The 27,032-nt window shown below is 42.8% G+C and overlaps 1 protein-coding gene across 4 annotated transcripts in view; it reads left to right on the top strand.

Moving 5' to 3' along the window:
• OPA1 (OPA1 mitochondrial dynamin like GTPase) overlaps positions 1 to 27,032 on the top strand; it is a 100,561-nt gene that overhangs the window by 49,788 nt on the left and 23,741 nt on the right. For all 4 annotated transcript variants that reach the window (XM_088444815.1, XM_088444813.1, XM_088444814.1 and 1 more), the window contains 8 exons: positions 3,534 to 3,699; positions 4,863 to 5,015; positions 6,079 to 6,187; positions 9,038 to 9,117; positions 9,197 to 9,337; positions 9,567 to 9,683; positions 11,814 to 11,907; positions 14,822 to 14,932. In XM_088444815.1, coding sequence (XP_088300941.1) covers positions 3,534 to 3,699; positions 4,863 to 5,015; positions 6,079 to 6,187; positions 9,038 to 9,117; positions 9,197 to 9,337; positions 9,567 to 9,683; positions 11,814 to 11,907; positions 14,822 to 14,932 — 971 coding nt within the window. The remainder of the gene's footprint in view (positions 1 to 3,533; positions 3,700 to 4,862; positions 5,016 to 6,078; positions 6,188 to 9,037; positions 9,118 to 9,196; positions 9,338 to 9,566; positions 9,684 to 11,813; positions 11,908 to 14,821; positions 14,933 to 27,032) is intronic.

The raw sequence follows: 27,032 nt of genomic DNA, 5'->3' as shown, positions 1-27,032 counted from the left end.
TGAAAAAAGGCAGTGACCAGTTGTAATAAGTGGATGGAATCAAAGCTTTCAGAGCTCAATCCACTGATTTTGATCATTGTTAGCAGATAAAATAATCCTAATTTACCAGATGTAGCTTTCCTGGACCTCAGTTTATTTGCATATACATATAAATTACTGTTCATTACACACTTAGAGGGGTATTCAATATGAAACGTAAACTTCGCTGTCGAAGTTTACGTTTCATATCGGAGTTTTTACCTGCGTTAAAGTATCGGGCGCGCGCCCGCTTATCCCCGTATTCAATATGAAATGAACGAAAACGGGAGCCTCCGAAGTTGGATTTGCGTAAAGTTACGAATTTTTCCTTAAAAAAATTGTAGGACCCCCCTAAAGTTGTTAAAACATGGGGGATCACTATGGGTAACCCCGTTTTAGCCTTTTAATGAAAGTCGGGGATTTAAATAGCCGCAGCAGGTGTTTTTTCCCGACATTGAAGAAGTGTTGCAGAAGAGCACTTAGGTTATTTTTTTTGTTTTTTTAAGTGGTCCCATCAAATTTGGGGTACATGAAAATGGGTACTAGCATATTTTTAAGTCCCTAAAGTAAGTTTTTAAAAATTCTGCATTTGTGCACATGCCGCTATAAATCTATTCTAGAAAACACCTGCCGCATACTTGCAGAATAGCCCTGAACCTATTTCCCTATTGTTAATCAATATTTTCCCTTTTTTTTTTTTTTTCACCCCAATTTTTAAATTTTTTGGGGTGTCCCTATTTTTTTTTTTTTGTTTGTTTGACACAGTTCTTTTTTAAATGTCATTCCCAGGGGTGCAGGCTATTTTTTTTTTTTTAAAACCTGCACCCCTAAACCCCAATTCTGCACTTTTTTGCGACACCTATTCAGTGGTGAAAAGTTATCCCCGTTTTTTATCAAAGACTTTTCAAAACTGAGAAAAGTCTTTGAAATTGAATACGGTGTAAAACTAAAACCTGCGATAATTACGTCATAGGTGCGATATTAACGCAAAAACGATGTTTTCGCTCCCATATTGAATACCCCTGTTAGAGTTAGTAGGGTTAGTTTATTGCATCATACTGTACATCAGCTGGTTCAGGAGATACACATAGCCTTACTGAATATATATTTCTCATTCATCTCTTTGGGTGACACTGAAACCATGAAGCTTCCTTTAGGACACTGACTAATTAAAAACCTAGGTCTGGTTAAAACTTCATTAGAGCGGATTCTGGAGGACCCTTCAGAGGTGAGGTCCCAGAAGCATCGGGTGTTGAGAAAGCAGTCCTCTACCCTGTAAAGCGAGGGAATCAGGCTTGTTCTGCCAAGTAGCTGGCGACCAAACCCTAAGAATACTATTTATATGTACCTTAGCACAGGGGGTAATCATTCCATTTCCAGTAGAAGGACAGTGTTTTTAATCAAAGATATTTTTGGTCCAACAACCAATTGGTTCTTTTGGCCCATTTAAACCTGTAGACTCTCAGCACCTGTATTCAGGTGTACAAGTTTAAAATTGAATTTTGTCATCCACACCATGGAACACATGTAAGGGTGATTCTTATCCACATGTTCCAGCCTGTAGAATTTGCGGTTTGGTCTCCCCTTTTAGCAGTTTTGGGTACTCCCTTTTGATTTGATGACTACTTCATGGCTGTTCACTAAGATTATGGGGGTCATTGCCATGCTGTTGTAGTCCAAGGTGATCATGTTTATCCCAGGATTTTCCAAATTCGGCTTTAAGACACCCTAACAGTCCATATTTTAAGGGTATCCATTCTTGTGTATAGATGGTTTAGTTTAACTGACAGGTACTAATTAAGTCACCTGCGCCTGGATGGATATACATAAATCTGGACTTTTAGACTCCCGTGAGGACAGAGTTTGTGAATCACTTATTTATCCCTTACGTGTACAATTTTTCTATAAAGACAGAGTACCCACCTTGTTTCCTGGCACATTATTCAGACTTCGGGTCCCATGGTTAGATTTTCAATTATCAGGATACCAGTCTGGCCCCTACTAAGACATTGTTTTTTTTATTTGGGTCTGCTATTGGACACATGACAACAGAGGGTGTTTTTTTTCAGGGGACAGGATGCATTCTTTACATGATTTGGAAAGGTGTTTGTTGGCTCCCAATAATCCATAAGGTCTGCGCATGCAGGTTCTCGGAACATGGTCTAGACATCCAAGTTGTGTTTTTTTTTTTTTTTTCACAATTCCATTCAAACTTCTAAATTACTTAGGACTTGCTTTAACCTAGAGCCACACAACAGATCTCTCTGTCTCTGAGAACACATTACTCTCTCTTCTGGTGGTTGAGGAGTTAACAGTTAGAACATGGGTCGCCTTTTGCCATATTGACAATTGCAACAATGGATGCCAGTCTAAGGGGCTGGTGGGTGCTTGTATTTCACTTCTGGTTTTAGGGGCCGTGGTCTCTAACTGAAGACAAGCTTACAATCAGTGCCCTAGAATTAAGTGTTCTAGTTTTGGGACAGCTTCTTTTGCGGGGAAAGTCCATTAGAGTCCAGTAAAACAACACCGTATGGTACAGCAACCCTAGTAGTACTAATAGTTCCCTGGCAGTGAAGGAGACCAGCAGAAGCATGCACTAGGTAGAACCAAATGTTTACTTGATTACTTATTGGGCATAGAAAACTGGGAGGCCAGTGAATTATAACAGGCACACACTGCACTGAGCAGACTAGTCTCTCATACTAGTAATTTTTCAGCAAATTGTGGACAGATGTAGTCAGCCGAACGTAGACATGGCTTTTTGGCTGCAGCACAAGGTGAAGAGTTTCTCTTCAAATACCAGCTATTCACATGCACCAAGGTGGTCCCATGAAATGTGTAGCTGAGTTATCTGTTCTCCTCAGTGCCTCTGCTGCCCCGCAATCTCAAAAATATTAAATAAGAAGGTGTCCAAGTGTTGGTGGCTTCAGACTGTCCATGATGCTTGTGGTACACAGACGTTCTCAACATACTGTTGGTCTCGTGGGGCATCTTCCCTCAAACAAGGAACTGCTACCTTAACCCATGGCCCATTTTAACATCAGGGTTTGGCGCATATGACTTTAACATTGTGGAAGTTGTAAAAATAATAACGTTTATTATAGGATCTGGAAGATTTATGTTTCTTGGTATGAGAATAGGACATTCAAATAACTAGGTTCAGATCTCTGCCCTCTCTGCTATATTCCTGATTAGGTTAGCACTGTTTTGAGGTGCAGACCTCTGCACAGGGAGTGACACTTTGAGCTCGCCATTCAGTTCTCCTTTTAGCTTCTTCAAGACATAGTTTTTGTTGAAGACATTTCAACAGGCTCAGAATTCCCAGCAGGATGGATATATAAAAAACTGAGGTGCTTATACAGCTTGTAGCTTTTTAAAATGCAAATGTCCTGAAAGGGTCTCTGAATCCATTGGGGAACACTGGAAATATGGGGATATAGAGAAAAAGATTTAATGAATGCATAAAATACCATTATTTGTATGTTCATACACGTTTTCCATTTGATTTCCAACAGGGAAGAGATCCTCCAAAAGACACTGTGGGAAAGAGTATCCACTCATGTAATTGAGAATATCTACCTTCCAGCAGCACAGACCATGAACTCAGGCACTTTCAACACAACCATAGACATCAAGTTGAAGCAATGGACTGATAAGCAACTGCCTCATAAAGCAGTAGAGGTGATGCATTATTATTAATACATAATATGTGTTCTTTTTCTGCAACTTGTATATGTATCCATTACAAAGGACTACCCATCCCAAACATTATGCTGGTAACCTGTAATTTTGACGTAGCTGGAGCTAGGATGATGCATAGAAACTACACAAACCGCAAAACTCTTAGATGGAACAGCAAGTTCTCACATTCTCTTGTAACAACGTTTGGAAATTGTTATCCTTCGAGTGCAGGAGATGAATGGAATTGTAGTTATATTGAGATGTTTGGTATTCTTTTCCTTGTAGAATATAGTTTTAAAATGTCTTTAATAGACTTGAAAGCATGCTGTAGCTAATTAGAACATTCACATGATCAGGGCCAACGTGTTACCTGTTCAAGCATTCAAACTCCAGTACAGTTTCTGGCAGGATCCATGTACAATCGTGGCTGTAGGTAAGGGGGAAATTTTCACACGGAATTCAATGACACATTTTATATTAAATGGTAATTACCTCTATTTATACAACTTATTTCCACAGTAATCCCCCATTGTGAGTGAGTAGTGAGGGCACCCTGCTTCCCTCTATTCTTTACTGTTCAGGGTTATGATGAAATGGAGCTTGCACAAAAATAGGGCGAGGAGGCCAAAAGAAGAGCACCAAGTCAGCTCCTGCTGTATCTATTGTGCCGCTGCAGGCCACTCACATTCACAGTCTCAGCCCCATCACTTGGCTAGTGTGATGAGAGGAGGAGGAAAGGTGGACATGGTGTTATGCTTGCCACACACGTGTAAAAGAGGCCATATTTTGTGTGGGCCCAATTTTATCCTGGTCCCTACAATTCGGGTAAGGAGAGATAAGCTACATGGGGGTTAAGTTTTTTGTAAAATGTTTTTTTGTAGTCACCACTGTACCAGAAACCACAACAAAACACATGCCTTTATGTGAAACAAAGTTCATGTTCGCATATAAGAGCATTGTACTCATTGACCCTTTTGCATTTAATATGTGGAGCTAATCTTTTGTCTGAGATTTGCAACTGATACTATGTATATAACTTTATAGAACAAACGTACACATTTTACATTTAAATATATTTTCATACTCTATAAATCACAGAGAAGGATATAATTAGCCTTTTTAACATGTCCCATAATTTAGCAGCATTTTCTTGTCATGTTTAGGTGGCTTGGGAAACCCTTCAGCAGGAATTCTCCCGCTTTATGACCGAGCAGAAGGGCAAAGAACACGATGACATTTTTGATAGGCTAAAGGAGGCAGTAAAAGAGGAGAGCATCAAGAGACATAAGTGGAACGAGCAAGCAGAAGATAGCCTGGTATTTCCATATTAATCTCAGTTGTGGTTAAACTGTTAGCTATGAGCATTGGCTTTTCCATGGTATGGGGCCCAATGAGGAATGCTTGGAGCAAATAGCTATTCTGCCTGCTGAATTAATGTAGGTATAATCTTCAGCTGCTCATTTGATTTTCAACCAACAAACAGAAGAATAAAGGCAAGTACACGCTAGACGATATGTCCACATCGGGCAGTGTGTATCTCCAATATGTCGTTGACGATGGGTGCTTGACGGGCAATACAGTCAGCGGGTGCCATGCTGGCGAATGCAGCATGGCCCCCGCTGTCGCGCCATCGCTGGCGGCATCGGAAAGTGTGTAGGCACTTGCCGAAGCCGAGACCTGCCGCACAAGTCTTCGGCTGGGAACACATTAAGAGTGCACCCAGCATTACAAGAGTTTCTCACTTGTGTATTTTTATGTACAGTATGACTGTATGTGCCAATACTAGTACATATTGTGACTGTCAGTTTTCATATGTAATTGTTTAAAACATTTTTCTGTGTCCTGTGTTTCTTAATTTGTTGTTTTAAGAAACACAACTTTGCAGGACACTTCTGTAGGATATAGATCTCTTGCATTAGTTTGAATCTGTAAAAACTGTTGGAATCGGAAGTACCCTCCTGTCTATAGCACTTTGCCGTAGTTGTCACCTATTCCTTGGTGGGCTTTACCAAAGACAGGACACTCGCCAGAACTGAAAGTCTCTTTTTTTCCCCTCAGCAATACCAGAGGCTTTTTCCACAAATATTTTGCTCTGCTCGCTGTAACTTTTAAAGCCTCGGCATTAAGGCTACTGATTTATCTGGTGATGTCATTCAGACCTTGAGGGAAGCTAGACAGTCTCTGCAAAGTATTGTTCTTTCTGTCCTAAGGGACCTTCTTAGTATAAACTGGCTGTTGGCAAAATAGCATAGAATGAGAGCAGCTTAAGATTCAAACTATGACATTAGCCCTGTGTACTTCTGTGTCCTGCAAAATAGAAACCTAGAAATTGATTTAACAGATGTACAAAAATCCTGTTTTTCTTTTGCCTTCTGTTAGAGGGTCATCCAGCACAATGCTTTAGAGGACCGTTCCATCTCAGACAAACAGCAGTGGGATGCTGCAATCCATTTCATGGAGGATACCTTGCAAAGTCGCTTAAAAGATAGTAAGCTTATATTTTATATTTTTTTTTTTTTTCTTTCGGTGCAGACCTGTTTTGTTTTTAGTCCGTTATGATTTTTGTTTGTCCTGAGACACTCCAATTACCTACAAAATTCCAAACCATGTTGTCCAGAGTGAGATGTAATCACACACATACACTGGTGATGCACCCAGTGAGATCCAGGTATATTTTGATCAAGTTTCATTATTGTTGTAAAAATATAAAAATCAGAGATGTTGGAGAAGGGAAGTCTTATGTCTGAAGGGTTTGGTACAGGAACCCAGCGGTTGAGATACCCCTACTCTAACCATAGCCCCAAGCCTAAAGCTGGGTAGACACTAAATTATGTGTGTACACAGAGATCCGACAAACGTTTCCCCCTCCCCCCGCCGACATATTGGGCGGTACACATTTTATGGTGCCTGACCCGATATGTCAGCCTCTGCCGCATCCCGCTGCATGGGTGTCAGCCTCTGCCGCATCCCGCACATTTGATGGTGCCTGCCCGATATGTCAGCCTCTGCCGCATCCCGCTGCATGGGGTTGTCATCCGTATTCTCAGATTGGGCTGCATGTAGGGCCGACCTGACGATGCGAGTGACGACCCCAAGGGAGCATGTATCGCCTGACATAGAGTGTACACATTTAACAATTTTGACGATTTGCCATCCTGATCCGTCAGAATCGGGCAAATCATTAAAAATTTTGCTAAGTTTGTACCCAGCTTAATACTTACCGTTGGGATGTCAGCGGTTGGGTTTCTGGAGCTGGGATTCCGACTGCTGATGGGATTCCGGCAGCAGGATTCCGACCACTGGCATCCAGGCCACCATGATGCTGAATACATCCTGTTTGGAATGAAGGAAGTAGGGTTACATTTCTTAACTGATTCTTGCATTTTTCTGTATACAGTAAATATAAATATTTTCAGATTTGGTGTTTGTTGATATTGATGCAATGCATCAGATTTCACCCTGGTGTTCACTACCTGTAAATGTATTTCCTTTGTTTATAGGAAAGTTATGGATGTGGGAGTTTGAAACAATTTTCACAACACTAATGTTCATTATAGTACTCTGCACCTGTCGCAACCCGTGCAGGGATCACAAAATATGCACTATAGCACGTTTTTGCGCACTACAGGCTGTTGGGAACCCGATTTTAAAAACTGAGTGGGTCCTGCAGGACGCTCTGAGTGCAGAGCCTCAGCAGCCAATTGCCGCCAGTGGCGTGTTCTCAACCAATAGCCGCCGCCGGCATTTCCTCATCTAGTCCCCGCCCCTCCAGTCCTCACCCAATCTCTAGGCAGCTCCAACCAGCCAGACACCGGCCCGCCCACCAACCCGTCCTGGGACCGCCAGGCTCCGCCCACTACACGGGAGCAGCAGCGACGAGTCAGCGCCTCCAGCACCCCTGCAAATCGCTCGCTACCTGCCCCAGCCAATCGCTGCCTTAGTCTCTTCAGCCAATCGCAGCCTGCAGTGTCTTCCTCCCTCTCTCTCAGCCCGCCAGTGCGTCGATCTGCTGAGGTCTCTTTCCTCCAGCCCAGGTCAGTCTCCAGTGGTGCCTCTGCATCCTCTACAGGGCGCACTGACCCCGGGAGCCGCCGCCAGCACATGTACTTATGCCACACAGACTGCCCCGACCCAGTGCAGTGCAGCCACTCTTCTCCTCTGCAAAGGCAAGCACTGCTCTCTGTCACAGACTGTCCCTAATCACCTGCTTGCCCCAGCTACTATCTACCCTTACCAATCCAGCACTGCCCCCAGCTGCTATCTACCCTTACCCCTAACCTAACCCCAACCTTGCCTCCCAGTCCTGCCCCAGCTGCTATCTACCCTTGCCCCCCACCCCCAGTATTGCCTGCCCCTAACCCCAATCTTGCCTCATAGTATTGTATAGCTATCTACCTCCTCCCTACCCCACAGCACTGTCCCTAGTACAGCCTGCCCTTAACTCCCTCCTTGCTCCAATGCTGCCCCAGCTGATTTCTACCCTTACTCCCCTACCCCAAGCACTGTCTGCCCCAAGCTCAATCCTTGCTCTCCACCACTGTCCCAACTGCTACCTGCCCTTACCCCCTCTACCCCCACTTCTCTCTGCCTCTATCTCTAGCTCTACCCCAACTGCTACCTGCCCCCAGCATTTTACCATAATATGTGATGGGTCCCTGAAAAAGTGGAATAGAACACCAATTGTTTAAAGTGAGAGGTCCCTGGGACCCACAAGTTTTTTTGCTCAGCGCGATCACTGGTGTGCAGTTCCTCTTTTCTGCCTGCTCTCTGCTCTGATGCTTCTAGCACATTTAGCTGATGCAACAAACTGCTGAGATACAGACCAGAATGTGCTGCTAGCACCAGAGCAGAGTGCGACACCCCAGGCAGGATAGAGGAACTGCACGGGTTGTGGCAGGTGAACACTAAACACTATATGTAGGGCCATCATAAAGGCCACATTACAGTATCCTCTTTAATATTAGCCTTGCACAATAGTTTTGATGAGTTTGGGTAAAGAGAGGTGTAAATTAAGTACTTTTGGATAATTTTAAGGATTTCCTTTTAGCTTTTAGAAATTATCCTACTAGGTTCCATCTGTTAGTGCTGGTCAGCTTTGATTTGTGAACGTTACTCCTTATGAAGTTTTAACTTGTTTGGTGCGTGCTTTCATGACTTTGGACATTCATCCTTTTCATCCTTGTGACACATTTGAGCAGTTTAGCTTTTTGTCTTCCTGCCGCACCTGTCTCTATTCATTTTTTACTTCTGGACCTGTAACTATTAACCTGACTGGGGTAGTTGATTAAAAAGCTTTTCTTTTTAGAGTATCACTCTAATGCTAGATTTACATCTACAGCTGAATCAGTCATACGTGATATGGTAGGTCCAAATTGGCAAGAGAGATGGTTTTCTTGGACTTCTCGTGCTCCGGAGCAGGTAAGTTTAGGTGACAGTGCACGGTTTAAAAGTTCCTAACTGTTGACCTTTATCTGAAACTACTGTCTTCCCATTAAAGACTGTACGAAATGAAACAAAAAATGAACTTGAAAAGATGCTGAAGGTTAACGAGGACCATCCTGCATATCTTGCCAGTGATGAAGTCACCACTGTCAGAAAGAATCTAGAAACCCGTGGTGTAGAAGTGGACCCAATTTTGGTGAGCATCAGATGGAGATGGGTAGAATTAGTTTGATAATTTATCGCTTCACGAAATAGAATATATACACTACACCATTGAAAATTAGAACTGTATTTATACTTCTGAAAGTAATTCCTGCTGTTAAAAGTGGGTTTAGCATTACAAGGAAAATGTTAAAATTTCTGTAGGGAAACTAACAGCTCATGAATGAACTTGAACAAACCATTCTATTTGTGTAATTGCCCAGATCAAAGACACATGGCACCAAGTTTACAGAAGGCATTTCTTGAAATCTGCTCTCGGTCACTGTAATCTTTGTAGAAGAGGATTCTACTACTATCAGAGGCATTTTGTAGACTCAGAGGTAAGATATTAGTCATCCAAAGTGGGATTTTACTGTTCAGTGCATGATGAATAGTTCTTACCAAGAGTACGCTTTCATTAAAATTATGTTAGTCTTAAAGTATACCCAACGCTACACACAATGGAGGAAGCCATTTTGTTATATGAACCAGTGTTCAGACTGTCAATTACCTGCAACCATGTGCCTTCTGATGATGTGATCTTCTAGTCCATTAATAGGCTTTGTTATTGTGATTATTGATTTAGTCCACTAAATGGTTTCTTTCAATATGTGTATGTACAGTCAGGTGCATAAATATTGGGACATTGACAGAATTTTCATATTTTGGCCTCTATTCCCCACCACAATGGCTTTGAAATGAAACAAACAAGATGTGCTTTAACTGCAGACTTTCAGATTTAATTTGAGGGCAATTACATCCAAATCAGGTGAACGGTGTAGGAATTACAATGGTTTCTATATGTGCCTCCCACTTTTTAAGGATAAAATGGAACATGATAATTCAGGAATGTTCCCCCTTCTGCAGATGCTCACACCACATGTGAAAAAGGGGAATTGCACCCAAAACATTGTTCTTTTCTGTGCTTGTATCAATAAACATACACCTTAGAGGGATGTGTCGCTATTAAACCCCTGTGTGCAACCTCTGCACTTGGCTGACCCGAAGGGGTACATTTACTAAAGTGCAGGTTTTTAGAAGTGGAAATGTTGCTCATAGCAACCAATCAGATTCTAGATAATATCTTCTAGAAGGTGCTAGATAAATGTTAAGTAGAATTTGATTGGTTGATATGGGCACCATCTCCACTTTAGTAAATATACCCCCAGGTGTATAGAAAGTTAGTTGTAAGTGTGCTCTTTTTTGAGACAACCATTCAACTTCTATTAAATGTCATATTAAAAAAATAATAAACCATTTATTCTTTGATAAAATAGGTTTTCAAACCCAGTTTCAGCGCTACCTGTACCATAGCCCCTGTGTTTGATTCTAGCTTATAGGTTAAGGCTATGTAATAATTAATATGCCCTCCGATGTAATAGACCCTAGACGCCTAATGAAGACTCCACAGTAATATAAATTAGATGGCATCTTTGAAGTAAATAATATTCTTTTCTTGATCTTATTTTTGCTGCCAGGATAAACACTGCAGTATGGTGTGTCTGATGTATAAATTGCAGAGCTTCTGAGTTGAGCTTGGCAGCCCATTACCCTCTCCTCCGCCAACAGTTGTCTGTGCGCACACTCATAATATGTAATATCTCCAGGCAGAGGGTACAAATTGTCAGATATGGAAAAATGTTTTGCTGGCCAAACCAAGTTTGAAAATGTAGCATATAGTCATAATAAGACAACAGTGTTTCTGCTGATGTGCACTTTATCATGTATAAATTACCATCTTAGCGCTAAGAGGAGTATGTGACAGCAATAGATTTTCTTCTCTCCAAATTTTTATTCTAATGCTGGACATAGTTTGTACAATTATCTGGCCAATTCGGCAAGATAATTATACACTGTATTTTGCGACCGGCCACAAATTATCGGTCTGTTCAACTTGCCGAATCGTCCAACATGCAACAGATCCGATAATTTCTTTGCTGCAAGCCGGCCGCATCTGGCAGTGTATGCGCTGCCCTTGGCTGTGACACCGACTTCCCCTGTTCCTTCACAGAGGAGGAACAGTGAAAGGTCTCCTGCCTAGTAGAGGAAAGCAGATATACCGTGTGGCCATACACTGTGACATATCTCACAGTGTATGGACATGATATCTGCTGCCAGATAAAATATTTGCCCAGCATAAGAACTTGTAGTCACCTACGGCTTATATGATTTTTCTCAGCCTATAATAGAAACATTAAACAGGCCACATAATTGATGTAGTCTGAAACACGAGGTTAGTACTCAGGACCTACCACTCTGGTTTTTTAGGTGGTGCCAGATCACCATTATGTGCAGATGGAAATGTACATAAATTACATAAGCTTAGCTGATTTCTGTTCAGACACATCTGAATAGAATAAAGTAGAAAAACTAATGATGTTCTATTCCATTTACATTTTTATTTTCATACATTTTTTGTGGTGTGAAAATATTTGATTGGTTTTGTATATTGATGTATGCTGTTATTTTAGTTGGAGTGTAATGATGTAGTCCTGTTCTGGAGAATACAGAGGATGTTGGGGATCACCGCAAACACCTTAAGGCAGCAGCTTACAAACTCAGAAGGTATGATGTCAAACACAAAAGTACCATCTATATGATGTATGGTTTACCTAAACCACATATCAACATTTAATCTATTTATATATAATGTTTATTATTCTTGCGTTTAGTAATGTCACATTTAAATGTTATGGTGCCAATAAATAGTATGGTTCTGCTGGTTGCTTAGGTTGTTTTAGAACTGAATAGCTGCAAAACGCAACTTGTATAGGCAAAAATGGCCAGAGATCCAGGTAGACATCTCATCAGGAATTTCATGGGTTAATCAGACCTGGCGGAAAATACAGTCTCACCAGCTGCGATAATTATATCCATAAGGATCTTTAGGATTTGGCTATACGTTTGCTTGCCAAAATATTTACTAGTACCTTCTGAGACGTCATTCAGCCCTTCTTTGTCAGAAGAGGAATCCATATCTCATACTAAAGCTGCATACACACACAACGAGTTTTTGAATGATTATCATTAAACGATATCGTTTAACGATAATCGTTTGAAAAAATCGTTCACTTTCTGAGTCAAACGATGAACGTTATCGTTCATGCGCATTCACGTTTGTAGTTTAGTCAGACTTGCCAACTCAACGATTTTCATTAAGTTAATATGGAAAAATCGCTTGTAGTTCAAAAAAATCGTTCATTACACTTTAAAAAAACCTGAAAGATTTTCTGACAGATAATCAGTCATAAAATCGTTGGTAACAAAATCGTTGTGTGTGTATGCAGCTTTAGGATGTATAATAATAATTAAATGTCTTCATATCAGTTGAAATCATTTTGTACTTTATACTGTACCTCTGATTTTTTAATGTCTTGTTAGGCCAGAGATTCCCAAACTCGGTCTTCAAGGCACCCTAATGGTCCAGGTTTTAAGGATAACCATGCTTGGGCACAGGTGATTTAATTAGTACCTCAGTCTTTTGATTTAACCATCTATGCTCACCCATGGATATCATTTGATATATCAAGATGTTTGTATTATCTCTGAATTATATGTTTGTTTAAGTTTAGATTATCAAGAGCGTTTGTCATAGACTTTACTACTGAGCATTTTTTAAGCAGTTCACAGTTTCCAAATGCCTGTAAAAAGCTTTGTTTGAAGCAGGCCTTAGAGGAAAGCAATTAATTCATTCAGTTCAGTAATGTTTTATAGCTGTGGAAGTGTGGGGGATTTAGGGCCTGATTCAGACCCACTCGCGAGCGGCTGTCCGCTCGCGAGTGGGTCGATGTTCTGGACTGAGCATGCGCACGACGGAGGGAGCTCTGTCGTGCGCATGCGTCAGACGCGACGAGCGTAAGGAAAGTCCTTCGCTCGTTGTGTCCGATCAAAGGGGGCGTGCTGTCAATGTTGATTGACAGCACGCCCCCTTTGGTAGGCGTGCCGGGGGCGTGCCTCCCTGACGGGGGCGTTCCCACGGGAACGCCTCCCGTCAAAAGCCGGCCCACTGATATCACTAGTGATGTCAGTGGGAGTGATTTTGGCTCTGATAGAGCCAAAATCACTCCGGAGCTTGCGGTTGAAAACCTCAACCGCAGGCTCCGGCTCGCAATTTCGATGGTCGCGATGGTCTCGACCATCGCGGCCATCAAAATGCACGCTCGTATAGCCTGTGGGTGGTGACCCACAGCTATACGAGCGTCCAGAAGGACGCTCCATTTTCATGGAGGCCGGCCCTCATTCAGAGCGTGCGCTCTGCTCAGAGCGTACGGCTCTGAATGAGGGCCTTAGTCACTTTATTACCTGAGTATAGCTGTACTCACATTTTCAAACTTTTTTCTAATAGTGTTTTCTTTTTTTCATCTTTCTGCTATTCCTTTAATATTTGTGCCCTGATTTATTTGTTTGCGGTTTTTGTACTGCATACAGCCTAATGAGCATGGGCAGGAGAAGTTGTTGTAGAAGTTAAGGTGCCTACACACTTGGCGATGCAACATTGTGTCCAATTTCCCCTTGAACTCTCCCCAGCAGCTCCCAGGCAGTCGTGGGCACGATTTGGTGTTAAAAACTGTCCAATGTGACAAACGATCTATTGTGCCTCCTAACTATTCCAGTGCATCGTGACTGAGATTGTCAGATCTGCCCTACAGCACGGCAGATCTGAAGATGCGATGTACGACCTGCAGGGACGCGCATCGGCCTCGTGATCGTGAGTGGACACTCACGATTTGGGCATATTTTACACGATTTGTCGTCACGATGCGTCGGAATCAGGCAAATCGTGTAAAATATTGCTAAGTGTGTAGGCACCTTAAGTCATGACCTTTTGGCGGCCACTTCTTGGGGGATATTTACCAGCTGTTTCAAACATTCCTTGTATAAACACTTGTAAAAAATCATGTGTGATTGAACCCTACATTTAGATTGAAGAGAACTCTCAGGGGTAATTTACTAAATTTAGAGTTTTTAGAAGTGGAGATATTGCCCATAGCAACCAATCAAATTCTAGCTATAATCTTCTAGAAGGTGCTGGTTAATTGTAAGCAGAATCTGATTGGTTGCTATGGGCAACATCCCCACTTCTAAAAACTGGCACTTTAGTAAATTTACCCCTTAGACCTGACAAGAATCTACTGGGGTGAAACAGACCACATTAAATAAATAATTTGCCATATTGCCCTATATCTACATAATTGCCTGAGTTTTGCACAAACTAATGCCAGGTACATACTAGACCTTATGTCGTCTGATCTGGCCGAATTAGACGACATGTCGGCAACATCGTCTAATGTGTACCCTCAATGTCACTGGTGATGTGCGCACCCGCGCGTAGTTAGTGACATCGCCCGTTGTCCCCCCGCTCTCATGCTGTTGCTCCCGGCAACCGGCCTTAACTTCCAAATGTAACTGACATTGAGCTGGAGTCGACATATCTGCTTATTACTACTAAGCGGTTTCTCCACTTATCTCTTTCATGCAGTAAGGCGGTTAGAGAAAAACGTGAAGGAGGTGTTGGAAGACTTTGCTGAAGACGGCGATAAAAAAGTAAACTTGCTAATCGGAAAGAGGGTCCAACTAGCAGAAGATCTTAGTAAGTTCAATACCATGAGGCATCCCTACACTTCTGTATGTTGCTGTTGGCTAACATCAGTAAAGATTTTCTATTGGCCACATATTTCTGTTATGTAGATGTTTTTAAAAAATTTTAAATCTTTGTTTTGAATAACACTGCTATATTCTAGAAGACAAAATGACACAAAATCAATTGCTTACCATTTAAATTAACTTTATACTTTTTTATTTTACAATCTACTGAACTACTCCTACTTGTAAAACCCACTTCCACTCTGAATGTGTAATCTTAAGATTCCTATTTTTTATAATTTATTTTCTGCACCTTACAAGCTCTGCTTTTTATTTCACTGTACACGGCAAGGGGGTCTTTATTCAGAAATGTGTCAGTAGACTTATTTACATCTCTGAAGGTCATCTCCTTGTACCCGAAGCTCTTCCATTTAGCAAGCTAATGCTTATCAGCAGAGTGTAAAATTAGGGAAGTTTGTGAATCCACTGTACACACAATTAGTCGGTCAAACCTGATTTTCATATTCACCTTTGTAAGAGTTAAGAATTTGTGCATCAACGAGAGAATAAAAGAGGACTTTTGGTCACTTACCGTTGAATCCTTTTCTCTTAAGCAGGCTGGGGGACACTGGGCCATGGGGATTGCAGGTTGGGGCTGGAGTTGGCACTTAAACTATATTGTAGCTCCTTCCCTCTGCAACCCTTAATGCCAGTATGTCTTTAAAAGAGTCTGGTAAGGAGTAGCAGTAACCCAGTGAAACTGTTAGAACCAAAAAACAAACCAGTAGGGAAAAGATGGTTAAGAACCAAAACCTCCCACGACTGAGCTTGAAGGAGGTAAAGCAGTGTCCCCCAGCCTGCTTAAGAGAAAAGGATTCAACAGTAAGTGACCAAAAATCCACTCTTCTTTGGCAGCAAGGTTGGAGGACACTGGACCATGGGACGTTCAACAACCGCCCCCAGGGGAGGGATCGCTCAGGCTGCATGACCGGTGTTTGCCCAAAGTGGGCGTCGCACCTGAAACTGTAAAAATTTGCAAATGTGTGCACCGAGGACTAGGTAGCTTCACGACAGACCTGTTCCGCCGAAGTCCTGTGTCGCCACCGCCCTTGAGGAAAACGCAGATAACCTGTCTGATGTCTGTCGCCCCACAGAATAGGCTGAGTGATGACCGAGCGGATCCAACGCGCAATGGTTGGCCAACCATGTGTATGTGCATTGTAAAGAACAAGCAGAGTCTCTTCCAAGAAATCTGCTGAGCTCGCACTACATCGAGCAGAGCTAGATCATACTTGTATTAGAGAACAGCTGAAACAACTGTCGGCTGGAACGGAGGTACTTTTCATGAAATACGAGTAAAGACGTTTTGCTGAGGCAATAGCCAGCAAGAATACCAGCTTCTTAGTAACAAACTGAAGATCCACTGAATTCAAAGTCTCAAATACAGCTTGCTTGAGACCCGAAAGGACCAGATTACGATCCCATGGTGCTAATGGTGGACAAAATGGTGGGTGAATATGCACCATGCCCTGTAAAATGTTCGTACTTCCAGAATAAGGGCTAACAGCAGCTGGAATGAAAAACTGACCGGGCCGTAATCAGAACTCTCAAAGAACAAAGTTTTAGGGCGGCCTCCAAACCCCCTTGAAAAAAGGCTAGGAAACGAGAGAAGTGAAACTTGGAGGTATGCACTCCTCGCTGTCCACACCACAAGATGTCGAATTTCCATACCCTGGGACAATTGTGACAAAATCGGTCTCTGAGTTCTCTGCATAGTGTGGACCACCAAGCGAAGAAAACCTTTAGATCTTAAAAGATTGGTTTCAAAAGTCAGGCTGTTAAAGCCAACCAAGGAAGATCCTTGTGTAGTAACAGACCCTGTTGCAGTAGGTCTGGTTGAAATGTAGATGTCACCCGGAACCCACCGACGTTTGAAAATGCCGGTGTACCATGACCATTGACCAGTGAGGCCAGTCCGGAACCTCCCAGGATCACCGACACCTGTTGATCCCCGAAGTACTAGAGGCATCAGTGGGGTCAGTGGAAAGAGATATGCTACATGAAAATCCCACAGAACTGTCATGTCATCACTGTGGAAGCCAGTGGGTCCCTGGATCTCGCTCAAACTGGGGAACTTTGCAGTTGTGCCATGAGACCCACCTGTAGAAGGCCCAACTTCCTAACTAACTGATGGAAGACCTCCGGATTGAGAGACCACTCCTCACCGGCAGAAACTTGGTTCTGCTGAGGAAGTCCGCTTTCCAATTCTCCACTCCCGGTATAAGCACCGCTCAGAGTATTGGAAAAAAAAGTCTCTGCCCAGGAAAAGACTCGGGCTGCCTCCGACCAGGACGGACTGAGCTCCCAAGTAAGGCAGAAAGATTGCTTGGAGTTCAAGCAGGGTGATCCGTCCCCAATGGTGATCAAAGGCCCTTGGGGCCGAAAGTGAAAGGAGACTCGCTTCCGTTGTCACAATGACCCCAAAGATCCAAACCAGAGTGACGAAGTATAATCCCAGGAGGAGATGATTGAAAACTAGCCACCAAGTGAAATACTGATGAGTTCTGTCGGACAACAGAACGAGAAACTGAGAGGATAGGGGGCGCTGAGCATCCTATCCAAGATTGGAGAATCTCCCACCAGTTTTCATGCGTGTGGAAACTGGCGTATTGAATGGTCTTGAAGGTGGAGACTATTGTGCCCAACAACATCATGTACAAAAAAATGTCGGCGAGGCACTGACAGCACCGTCATGACCAAGGACCGTCCATGCTTTGGAGTGAGCCAAAAAAACTCGCTGAAGAGGGGTGTCGAAGACCACCCCAAGAAACTGAATGCGCTGGCAAGGGTAGTAGGCGAGACTTATTGAAATTCAGGATCTAGCCGTGATCCTGAAGCACTTGAACTTCGGGGCCGAATCGGCCTTCACGAGAAGATCGTCCAAATAAGGCATGTTCAGGATACCTTTCGTGCGCAGCAAGCTTGCCACTACTGATATGAGCTTGGTGTAAACACGCAGAGCCGTGGCGATACCGAATGTTAAGGCCTGGAACTGATAGTGATCTGATCAGACTGCAAAGAGGAATGTGAAGATACGGGTCACTGACATCCAGGGAGGCCAAAAAGTATTTGGCCTGCATGCTGCAGGGCAGTGATCTGAGTGGTTCCATCTGAAAATGAGCCACCCACAACCTGATGGTCCAAGCACGAACATTCAAGAATGGTCAGAAGGAGCTGGTCAGCTACCGTACTAGGAACTAGGTGGCGTAAAGCCCCAGTTCCTGGTCCCACAGTGGAACTGGAGCAATGACTTCCTCCGAGAAGAGAGAAATGATAGCCTGGTCCAACGCCACACTCTTTTCCGCATACCAGGGAGAAATGGTGGCGGAAAACCGCAGTGATGGCAGACCCCTGAGGTCAATGATGTGTCCTCTGGAAATGATGCCCAGTATCCAGGCATTTGAAGACGACTATCCCCTACAGTCTCTGAACTAGATAAACCGCCCCCCTGACCGGACTGGGTGGAGAGCGACCCTGTCAGGCGCTAGGCCTTAACCCTCAAGTGCAGGTAGGCACTAGAAAACCGGTCCAAGTCTCCGACGCTCGAGACCCCCTGGCTCAATGCTAGTAAAGGTCGGATAACGACCCGGAGCCCATGAAAATGGACCTGAGACAACTTTCCAAGTTTTTTCTGAACAGGAAGAGCCGTGTACTTGGCTAAATATGTCACTGCCGGGTCAACCGTTGGAGGCAATTCCGAAATTGAGGCAGGATCCGCTGGCCGTGGTTGAAGGCAAGCAAAATTCTGAGGAACGGAGAACTTATTATCCGGCGCTTGCCAGGCCTCCTCAATGAGAGTGGAGAAATCTGCAGAAGAAGGGAAAGTAACGACCCTCTCACACCGATGCTTGAACAGATCCACAGCCTCTGCTTGGGAATCCACATTCAAATAGTCCAGAGAGTGGTTCACTGCAGTGATGACGTGAGGAAGACTCCAAATCCTCATCCTCTGTGACAACGTAGTCACCCGCCAGTCCACCCTCTATCAGAATCTGAAACACCTAGTGGAGCCCTGGACGGAAGTAAATGTGTATGTGTCTCGCGCACCTTAGGATCCTAAATAAAGCGGTCCAAATAAGTGGAAAGCCTGTGAAGCCCTGACGCTGTAAACTCTAAAGTACGGAGCCAGGGTGGATTAGACACTCAAATTGCTCAATGCCCCTGGCCTTAATTGGATTCGAACCCCTGGTTATGGCTGTGTTAAGCGTTTACTTTAACCACTAACCCACAGAGGCTACCGCAATTGGTGAGTCGCATTACCAGGAGCAGGCGACTCAGAACCACGCAACAAGGAAACAGGCGCAGTTGCTGCACTAGCCTGAGCCTTTCACTAAAGGGTCACAAATTTCACTAAGTCAGAAGCCAATGACCAAGTGCCTGCGCTCACGCCTGCTCCCCAGGGGCAGTTGTAAGGGCCCTGACAGTCAGCGTATAACGTCCCACAGTCCACCTGTCTACCCGGCAATTTAACATTACACTTAGCACAAGTGTAAAACAAAGTCATAGCAACGTTCTTCGCCTTGGCATGTTTGGCGCAGTGTGTCATAGGTTACACTTGCCACGTGAGATACTGTATAGCAGTCAGAGGCAGAACAAATTCCCAGACACAGGAAAATAATAACACAGATCACTGGCAACTGCACAATTCCCCACAGTAAAAAAGTAAGTATACTTAGCAGTCCTGAGAGGCCCACAGCTACAGAGGAGAGGAGCTTAGAAGAGGACTGCACTAGCCAAGGATCTCAGCCTGCAGGTCCAGGAGAGAACAGTAGTCCAGCAGCCGTCCTGTTATCACGGCCTACGCAGCAGCCAGGACTGCACCCCTGCTGCTGCAAAGTCCAAGGTAGGCCAGCAGCCCAGGAAAGTGCTTGATATGCTCCTTGCAGGAGTTGCCTATGAGTTGAGCACTCCCTGCAAGGGAGCCGCCCTCAGGAAGCATGGCAAGATAACGCCACCATCCAAGACATTGCTGCCTCCCCGCACCCTCCGTCCCCGGGACCAGGCGGTCTCTCACTGAGACCGGGACGCTATGTGGAGGGTCCCGCTGAGTGCACTCCCCCTCTCGCAGCTGCATAGCGGCAAGCTGACTGACAAATCCCGCAGCCGCCACCACTCACACTGTGCACTGCAACTCATGGACTATAAGTTAAAAAATTAACAGAGAGATTACAAAAACAAAACAAATGGCTACCTACAACAAGGCTCATCCAAAACTTGCCCTACTCCGTTAGGCACCTAAAGATGACTGGCATTGTGGGGTTGCTTGGGGCAGGAGCTTAGTGTTAAAGCTACAGTATAGTTTAAGTGCCAACTCCAGCCACAACATGCAATCCCCATGGTCCAGTGTCCCCCAGCCTGGCTGCCAGAGAAAATTTTTATGGACAATTGTGACCAATATATGAAATGTGATCTTGGCCCTGAGAGCTCACAGCATCAAATGGATATAGATTCCTAGAACTGTATTTGACAAGCGTTACCTTTGATGGTGTAAGGTTCCCAAGACTAGACTAATGAGTGGGCATAAACTTTGTTGCCATCTGCCAAAAACTATTGCTCAAAGCAATTTCAGTATTCCATATTTTTGCAGGGGGTAAAAACTTATTTGCTATGTTTTGAAAATATTTTTCACTATTGTTTGTCTGGAGCTTTGTATGTAGACTGTATGGGCTAGTGTTTTGGGAATTTTTTTTAAATGGAAATGTTTACTATTGTGATTCTAACAGTTAATTATGAATTTTTGGTGTAATATATTCCCATGACCTAGATATGGCTTTTCCCAAAATGTAATTTGAAATGCATGTAGATGCCAACATATGTGATCTCTTTTAATTAGAACCCAGTCTGTATGGGTATCCATTTAGTTGACCTATAGAATGTGGTGTAGTGTTCCAAGGAATACTGCTATAGGCCCTGAGACAATAGCCGTCAATAGCTGTAATTATATAGGCCAGGTATAACTAATGTAAAAAAAATGCAACCAACCATATTCTTTTATCTTGTATTCTTGATTTAATTTGCGAAAAATTCAAGCATTTCTCATTGACCAAGTAACACATCATTATGGATTGATGTTAAACCCCAGCCATGAGTATTCATTCTTAAGGCCCCCATACATCAGAGATTGATTGCAGCAATTGTGCAATTTGCAATCGATTGTGTATAAAAATCTTTCCCTTTTTCAATCAATTGCAGAATTGCCACAATCGATTGAAAAAGGGAATGATTTTTATACACAATCTGTTGCAAATTGCACAATTGCTGCAATCAATCTCTGATGTATGGGGGCCTTTAGTATACATTTCTATGGACCACATCAATGAATAATTTGACTCTAAGCTAAGATAGTGTCAGATATGTGATGTGAATAATTGTAATTGCAAACTGTTAGCAGTATTGCTTATTTTAGAAACTTATTGAGCCATACATCAGCAATCAGAAAAATATTCACAGATTCTGCGTTGCTTTCCCCGATTTAACATTTCTCCAATCCATCAATATACACCCATACTTTGGCAATATTTTTGAGTGATTTGCAGATCTTTTTCATCTGAAGATCAGATCTGAGAATAATGAAATTGACGATTTTCCTAGTAAAAAACTGGCACCGATCTGTAAATTAGCTGATTGTAACCATACATTAGCAATCTACAGCTTAGATTGGTTGGTGAAATCCAACATGTTGGACAACCTGATTTTGATCACTTTTTGGTTGGTATCGGCAATCGCCCCAATTGATTGATGATGTATGGGCACCGTTACTTATAGAATTGCTTTTAGGTCCCCTTTAGGTGCGTCCAAGAAAACATTTGGCCATATGCCCCCTTATTGTGCATTAGTTGTAATGCTGAGGCAGATGAGCCAACCATACATCCTGCTCTGGAAAATCACACAACCCAATGATGAGGATCCAGTGCAAATGCAAACGGCACTGACTTCATTTTTTTTTCTTGTATATTTAAACGACGAGTTTGGTATATCTTGTCTAATGGAAAAATGTGAGAAAACTGTATTTTCTCATGCACTTTCCTGGACGATTAATATGTATACGTGAACCTTAATTTGACTATTGATTTAAAATAAAACAACACTGTCTCCCCAACCATCACTTTGCAGGCTGGATATAAGTGGCGGCCAGCTCCCTCCTACCATGGCCATTACTGTAACATTGTTGGGCTAACATCCGGTGCTAAGGAGTTCTGCTGATGATTCGCTGTTGGACACTACAGACAGCCAGTTAGTTACTATGTGCTTTCAGTTCTCCAGCCTTGGGCACCAGCAAATTATGCCATAGTTGCCGACATTCTGGAGTCCCCCTCCAGGAGGGGGCTGCCAGGTCGGTGCAGAAGGAGGTGCGGGCGCATGCCGGCGTCATTGAGGCCCCACCCCTGCTTTATAATGCCGATATTACCGGCATTATAAAGCTTGGGGGCGGGGCTGCAATCACGCGTTTCAGCACGAATCGCGTCATTGCTCCCCCGGGAACGCACACTTTCGTGGGAGGACACGGGGGGGGCAGCGGTAATTCCAGGCTACTTGCCTACTCTTGTGGGGGTCTGGGAGCGGAACCCAATGTTCAGTTGGCACCCGGCAGTCCCAGGAAAGTAGGCAAGTATGAATTATGCTCAAGCAGTTATATTTAGGCAACTGGTGGGGAACCATGAAAACTACGAGTACTACTTTGGTAGAGTTCTTATGTAACTTGCTGACTGAGATCTTTGATTTTCTACATCGGTATAAATAGTAGACAACTAATGAAAAATAGTGAAAACTCCCCCCTTCGGCGATCCCTGGCTGAGCACACAGCGCATCAGCCAAGTGTTGATGCACTATAAAAAACACACAGAAGTGGCGCTAATAAGTCTACACAATTATGTTGAAAAAAATGCAAACCTTATAAACAACTAGCAAGAGCCGTATAGGTGTTAAACATTAAACAGGGTTTTTCCTCATTTATTATTCACATATAATATTACAAAATATATATACCATAGATCACAATTTAAAAAGGAATGCTTGTATAGCCAAATATTGCTTTTAGACACTTAACGGTTAAGTTGCTATTTGAGTAGAATCAATATTAGCTACAATTGTAGCTAGCAATAAGATAACCAGAGATCACACAGAAGGTTTAGTGTAAATTTTGCCTCATTTGGTCTGATGGTTATATCTGGGTGATTGAGGTGGATAAACTTAATCCACTGAAGATGTTATATTGTCTGACTTGTAGATAAATGTTTTTTGGTAGGATATAGTCCCCTACTACAGTCTGAAAGTCCGTGAATACGAAATTCTACATTTGTGTTAAGGGAAGTTAAACAATGCAGTGGGATGTGATCAGCAGTGTGTGATTAATTTGATCACACTCTGCAGAGAAACATGGTATACCGGTATTATCAGTGCAATGGTGCAGTGTCTCACTCCATTAGCATAATTTTTTTAAATTATGCTAATGACATGGGAATATTTATACCTTGTATGGGTGACGCTCATTGCCTCTGAGGAAGCTGTCTAAGACAGGGAAATGCGTTAGGCAGAGGACCCTGCACTTCTGCTACACCACCTGCTAAAATATTGTTGCTACTAATACCAGAGACTGATTGAAACTGGGGAATATCGGCAAATTGGAATACCTGAATTGTCTGACTGACAGCACACTTCCCCTGAGTGGGATCAAGAATAGTGCACCTCCTTGTGCCTTCCTACATGCTGCCAGATTGCTAGTTTTTTTATAAGGTTTGCATTTTTTTCAACATAATTGTGTAGACTTATTAGCGCCACTTCTGTGTGTTTTTTATTGTTTAGATTGGTTTTTTTAGAGGCTGCACATAAGTACTACATGATAAATTGTATTTCTGTTGTATATATTACAACCATTTTGTGTGTATAAATATTTTCTATATTTACCTCTGGAGTGCCCATATCAGCGCCCCTTATATCAAACCTTGTTGATGCACTGTGTCTCACTCCCGGCCGGCTCCACTGGGCATGCGTGGGATCTCGCAAGCATCACGAGATCCCATGTGCAGCCCCCGGAGTCGGCAGCCACCGCAGCAGGGACAGTGCCGTTAGTGTGCAGCATAAAACGCACAGTCAGTTTATGATCCAGAGACGCCTCTTTCACTCAGACCCCACTACTTTCTAAGACATGAAATCACTACAGTAAGTGAGCGCCACACACCACTTTGCAGTGCCGACGCGACCAACACTTACAGCTATGTGTCGAGTAGCGACATGTTGTACAAGCTCTTTGTGGCACATCAGTGCCGACATTGCCACAAGTGTACGGCATAAAATGCATAATCAGTTTGTAATCCAGAGACACCTCTTTCTGGGTTGAGACTTGTAGTTCAATGATGATTTTATGCACCGCTACCCAAACCCCACTACTAGTTTCTCTGCAATACTCTACAGTATGTGATTGGCCTGCCTGTCGGGGCTTACTGTTCTATTGTATTGTATTATGTAGTGTTATACTGTATCCATCCACTGCTGTATTCACCACTGTAGTGGAGCACTGGCCACCCAGTGGTGAAGCTGTGTTTTGCATGCCATGGATGTTGTAAACTCTCACTGCGCCTTACCACGACATGCGGCGCTATTCTCATGCCGCGACTTAGAATTCTGTATGGCGCTCTATGAGCAAAGATGTAGTTGGACACATCTGTATTTGTTACACTTTTGTATGGCACCTGCATTCTGTGCAATATGAAATAATAGCAGTTTGCAGCCAGTGGATTTGGTAGTCCACACTTGTCCAGACTTGTCTGACGTGTTTCAGGCTCGTTGCTGCTGATGATAAATAGGTTGCTATGTTATATTCATTATTATGTTTTGGGGTAAAAGTTTTTAATTGTGTGTCTGTTGCTAAGTGATGTATTAGACCTAGCACTGTGCCTCAGTCCTGAGCAGAGTTTTTATTTGTTCTTCACAAGTAACTCTTTTGTTATAAACTATTTAACTGTTGTTCACACTTTATAGTGTATGTTATAGAATGCCTGTGTTTGACATTGTTTGCTATAATGGTTTACTATAAAGGCATGAGAAACCTAGTAATTAGCCCTACTACAGTATATTGCATATATTTAATTAAGACATGGACAGCGACCTAATTTTTAAACAAGTTTGGAAATTGAGGATTGTTACAACATCTCCCAGCTATTCTCAATGTCTGTTTTCTTTTATGAAACTACAGTTGTTTAAAGCAAACCCATTGCATTCAAGACCTATAGTTTGGGGATTGTTTCCCTTTTATGACTTATGTACATTTGTATATAAGGCAAGTAAATAATTTCATACCTGGGTTTAATAGTCACTATGGCTGAAACGTGTAAATGCGATAGGCAGCTGTCTGAGCACATGTAGGTATAAATCACTCAATGGACAGGTTAGCTTTGAAGCTGTGAAAGTATAAGCTCTGTGTTCTGTGCAGGCACCAGGATCTAATCAGCTGCAGGATCTGTTTCACTGCTGTATGAAGAAAGTGCGTTCGCCGGAGGCATTCCCCAGAAAGAGAGAAATGTGTTTCAGAGCTGTAGCTTTAGGAATTGAAAAGTAGGAATGCTTGTGGTTTTGTTTGGGTTTTTCCTGACACAATACAAACTGGAAATATATCTCTTTGTATGCTTGTAGAAAATACACTTAGAATGTACAAAAGCTGGAGGGTGGAAATTTGAAGAATTAGTTCTTCATAAACCACGTCTTTGATTAGCCACAGACATAGTTGTGCGGTCTGGTATTATTAGACTAATGTAATATCACAAAGAGCAAGTTCGATCATGTGGCTTAATTTTGTTATACAGAGAAAGGGTTTAATTATTGCACTCTGTCATTGTGTTTTATTCAGTAAATGGGGTGATGTGTTTTAAAGTGCTGTTATGGTATTTGTGCCTACAGTATTCAATTACTTTTTAGCAGCCTATTGTAAGACAAAATATCATTATCTTATATATAAAATTCATTGGTCTGTTTGATGGTTTGTCTATGCATTCGGACACCCCTGCACCGATTTGGATGAAACCAAAGCAAGGTGGTCCAGTTGGATCCTGGCCAGGTTTTATGGGTTTCAGGGTCCAGGTCGGACCTCTCGTTGGTGTACGCTGGGCAGAACTTTGATCCGGGGAGCCTGCTCTGAGCCTTGCACTGGTTGGATTTGGATGAAAACTTCACAGAGGAGTGGCAATTGGTCTGAGATGCCTAATGGAGTGGTTGGGGTCAGACCTCATGGCAGAGTGTACTAGCCTGTTCTGGGCTTTCCACTGGATGGATTTGGACCACATCACATAATAAAACTTAATAATTTGAAGATTTAAACCCGGCAATGCTGGGTACTTCAGCTAGTTGTGAAATATATTAGGTCTTGCACAGAAACCACAGTATAATGTCCAATTCATTGAAATGTAGTATTGCAGTGTAAGTTCTTAAAACCGCACAATTCACTTCATATTTACATGCCTTGTGAATGCATAAATGGGAACTATACATTATAGATTGTAGCACAATTCATTGATAAGATTAAAATTACATTGTTTATTCTATAATCCTGATAGTGGCTTTCTTTTTTTATTATTCTTATTATCTTTATTTATATGGTGCCACCAAGTGTCATTAGCACAGAACAGGAAAAATTCCAATAATACACATACAATTCAATGCAATGACACAGTATTGGGGGGGGGAATCAAACAACAAAGTAATTAGGGGTCTATGTACTAAGCAGTGATAAGTGACAGAGTGAAAAGTGATAAGTCTGTGATAAGTGCCAGCCAATCAGCTCCCAACTGTCATTTTTCAAACACTGCCTGTGAGATGGCAGTTGGGAGGTGATTGGCTGGCACCTTATCACAGACTTGTCACTTTTCACTCTGTCACTTATCACTGCTTAGTACATAGACCCCTTAGTCAGTTAAGTTATTTACAGAAGCAGTCAATGACCCAGTACCCTGGGAAGGGCAAATATAAAGGATTAATGTTTCAGGAAAATGAGCAGGGCTGTGTGCAATAATTTCCATGGGCCTGCCCCCCGCCCCCTTTGAAATATGGAGGGAGTG

This window comes from Taudactylus pleione, unplaced genomic scaffold (assembly GCF_031769625.1).
Source record: "Taudactylus pleione unplaced genomic scaffold, aTauple2 ptg000372l, whole genome shotgun sequence".
Classification (NCBI taxonomy): domain Eukaryota; kingdom Metazoa; phylum Chordata; class Amphibia; order Anura; family Myobatrachidae; genus Taudactylus; species Taudactylus pleione.
Note: the sequence above shows the minus strand (reverse complement) of the source record. Positions and strands in the feature narration are given on the sequence as shown.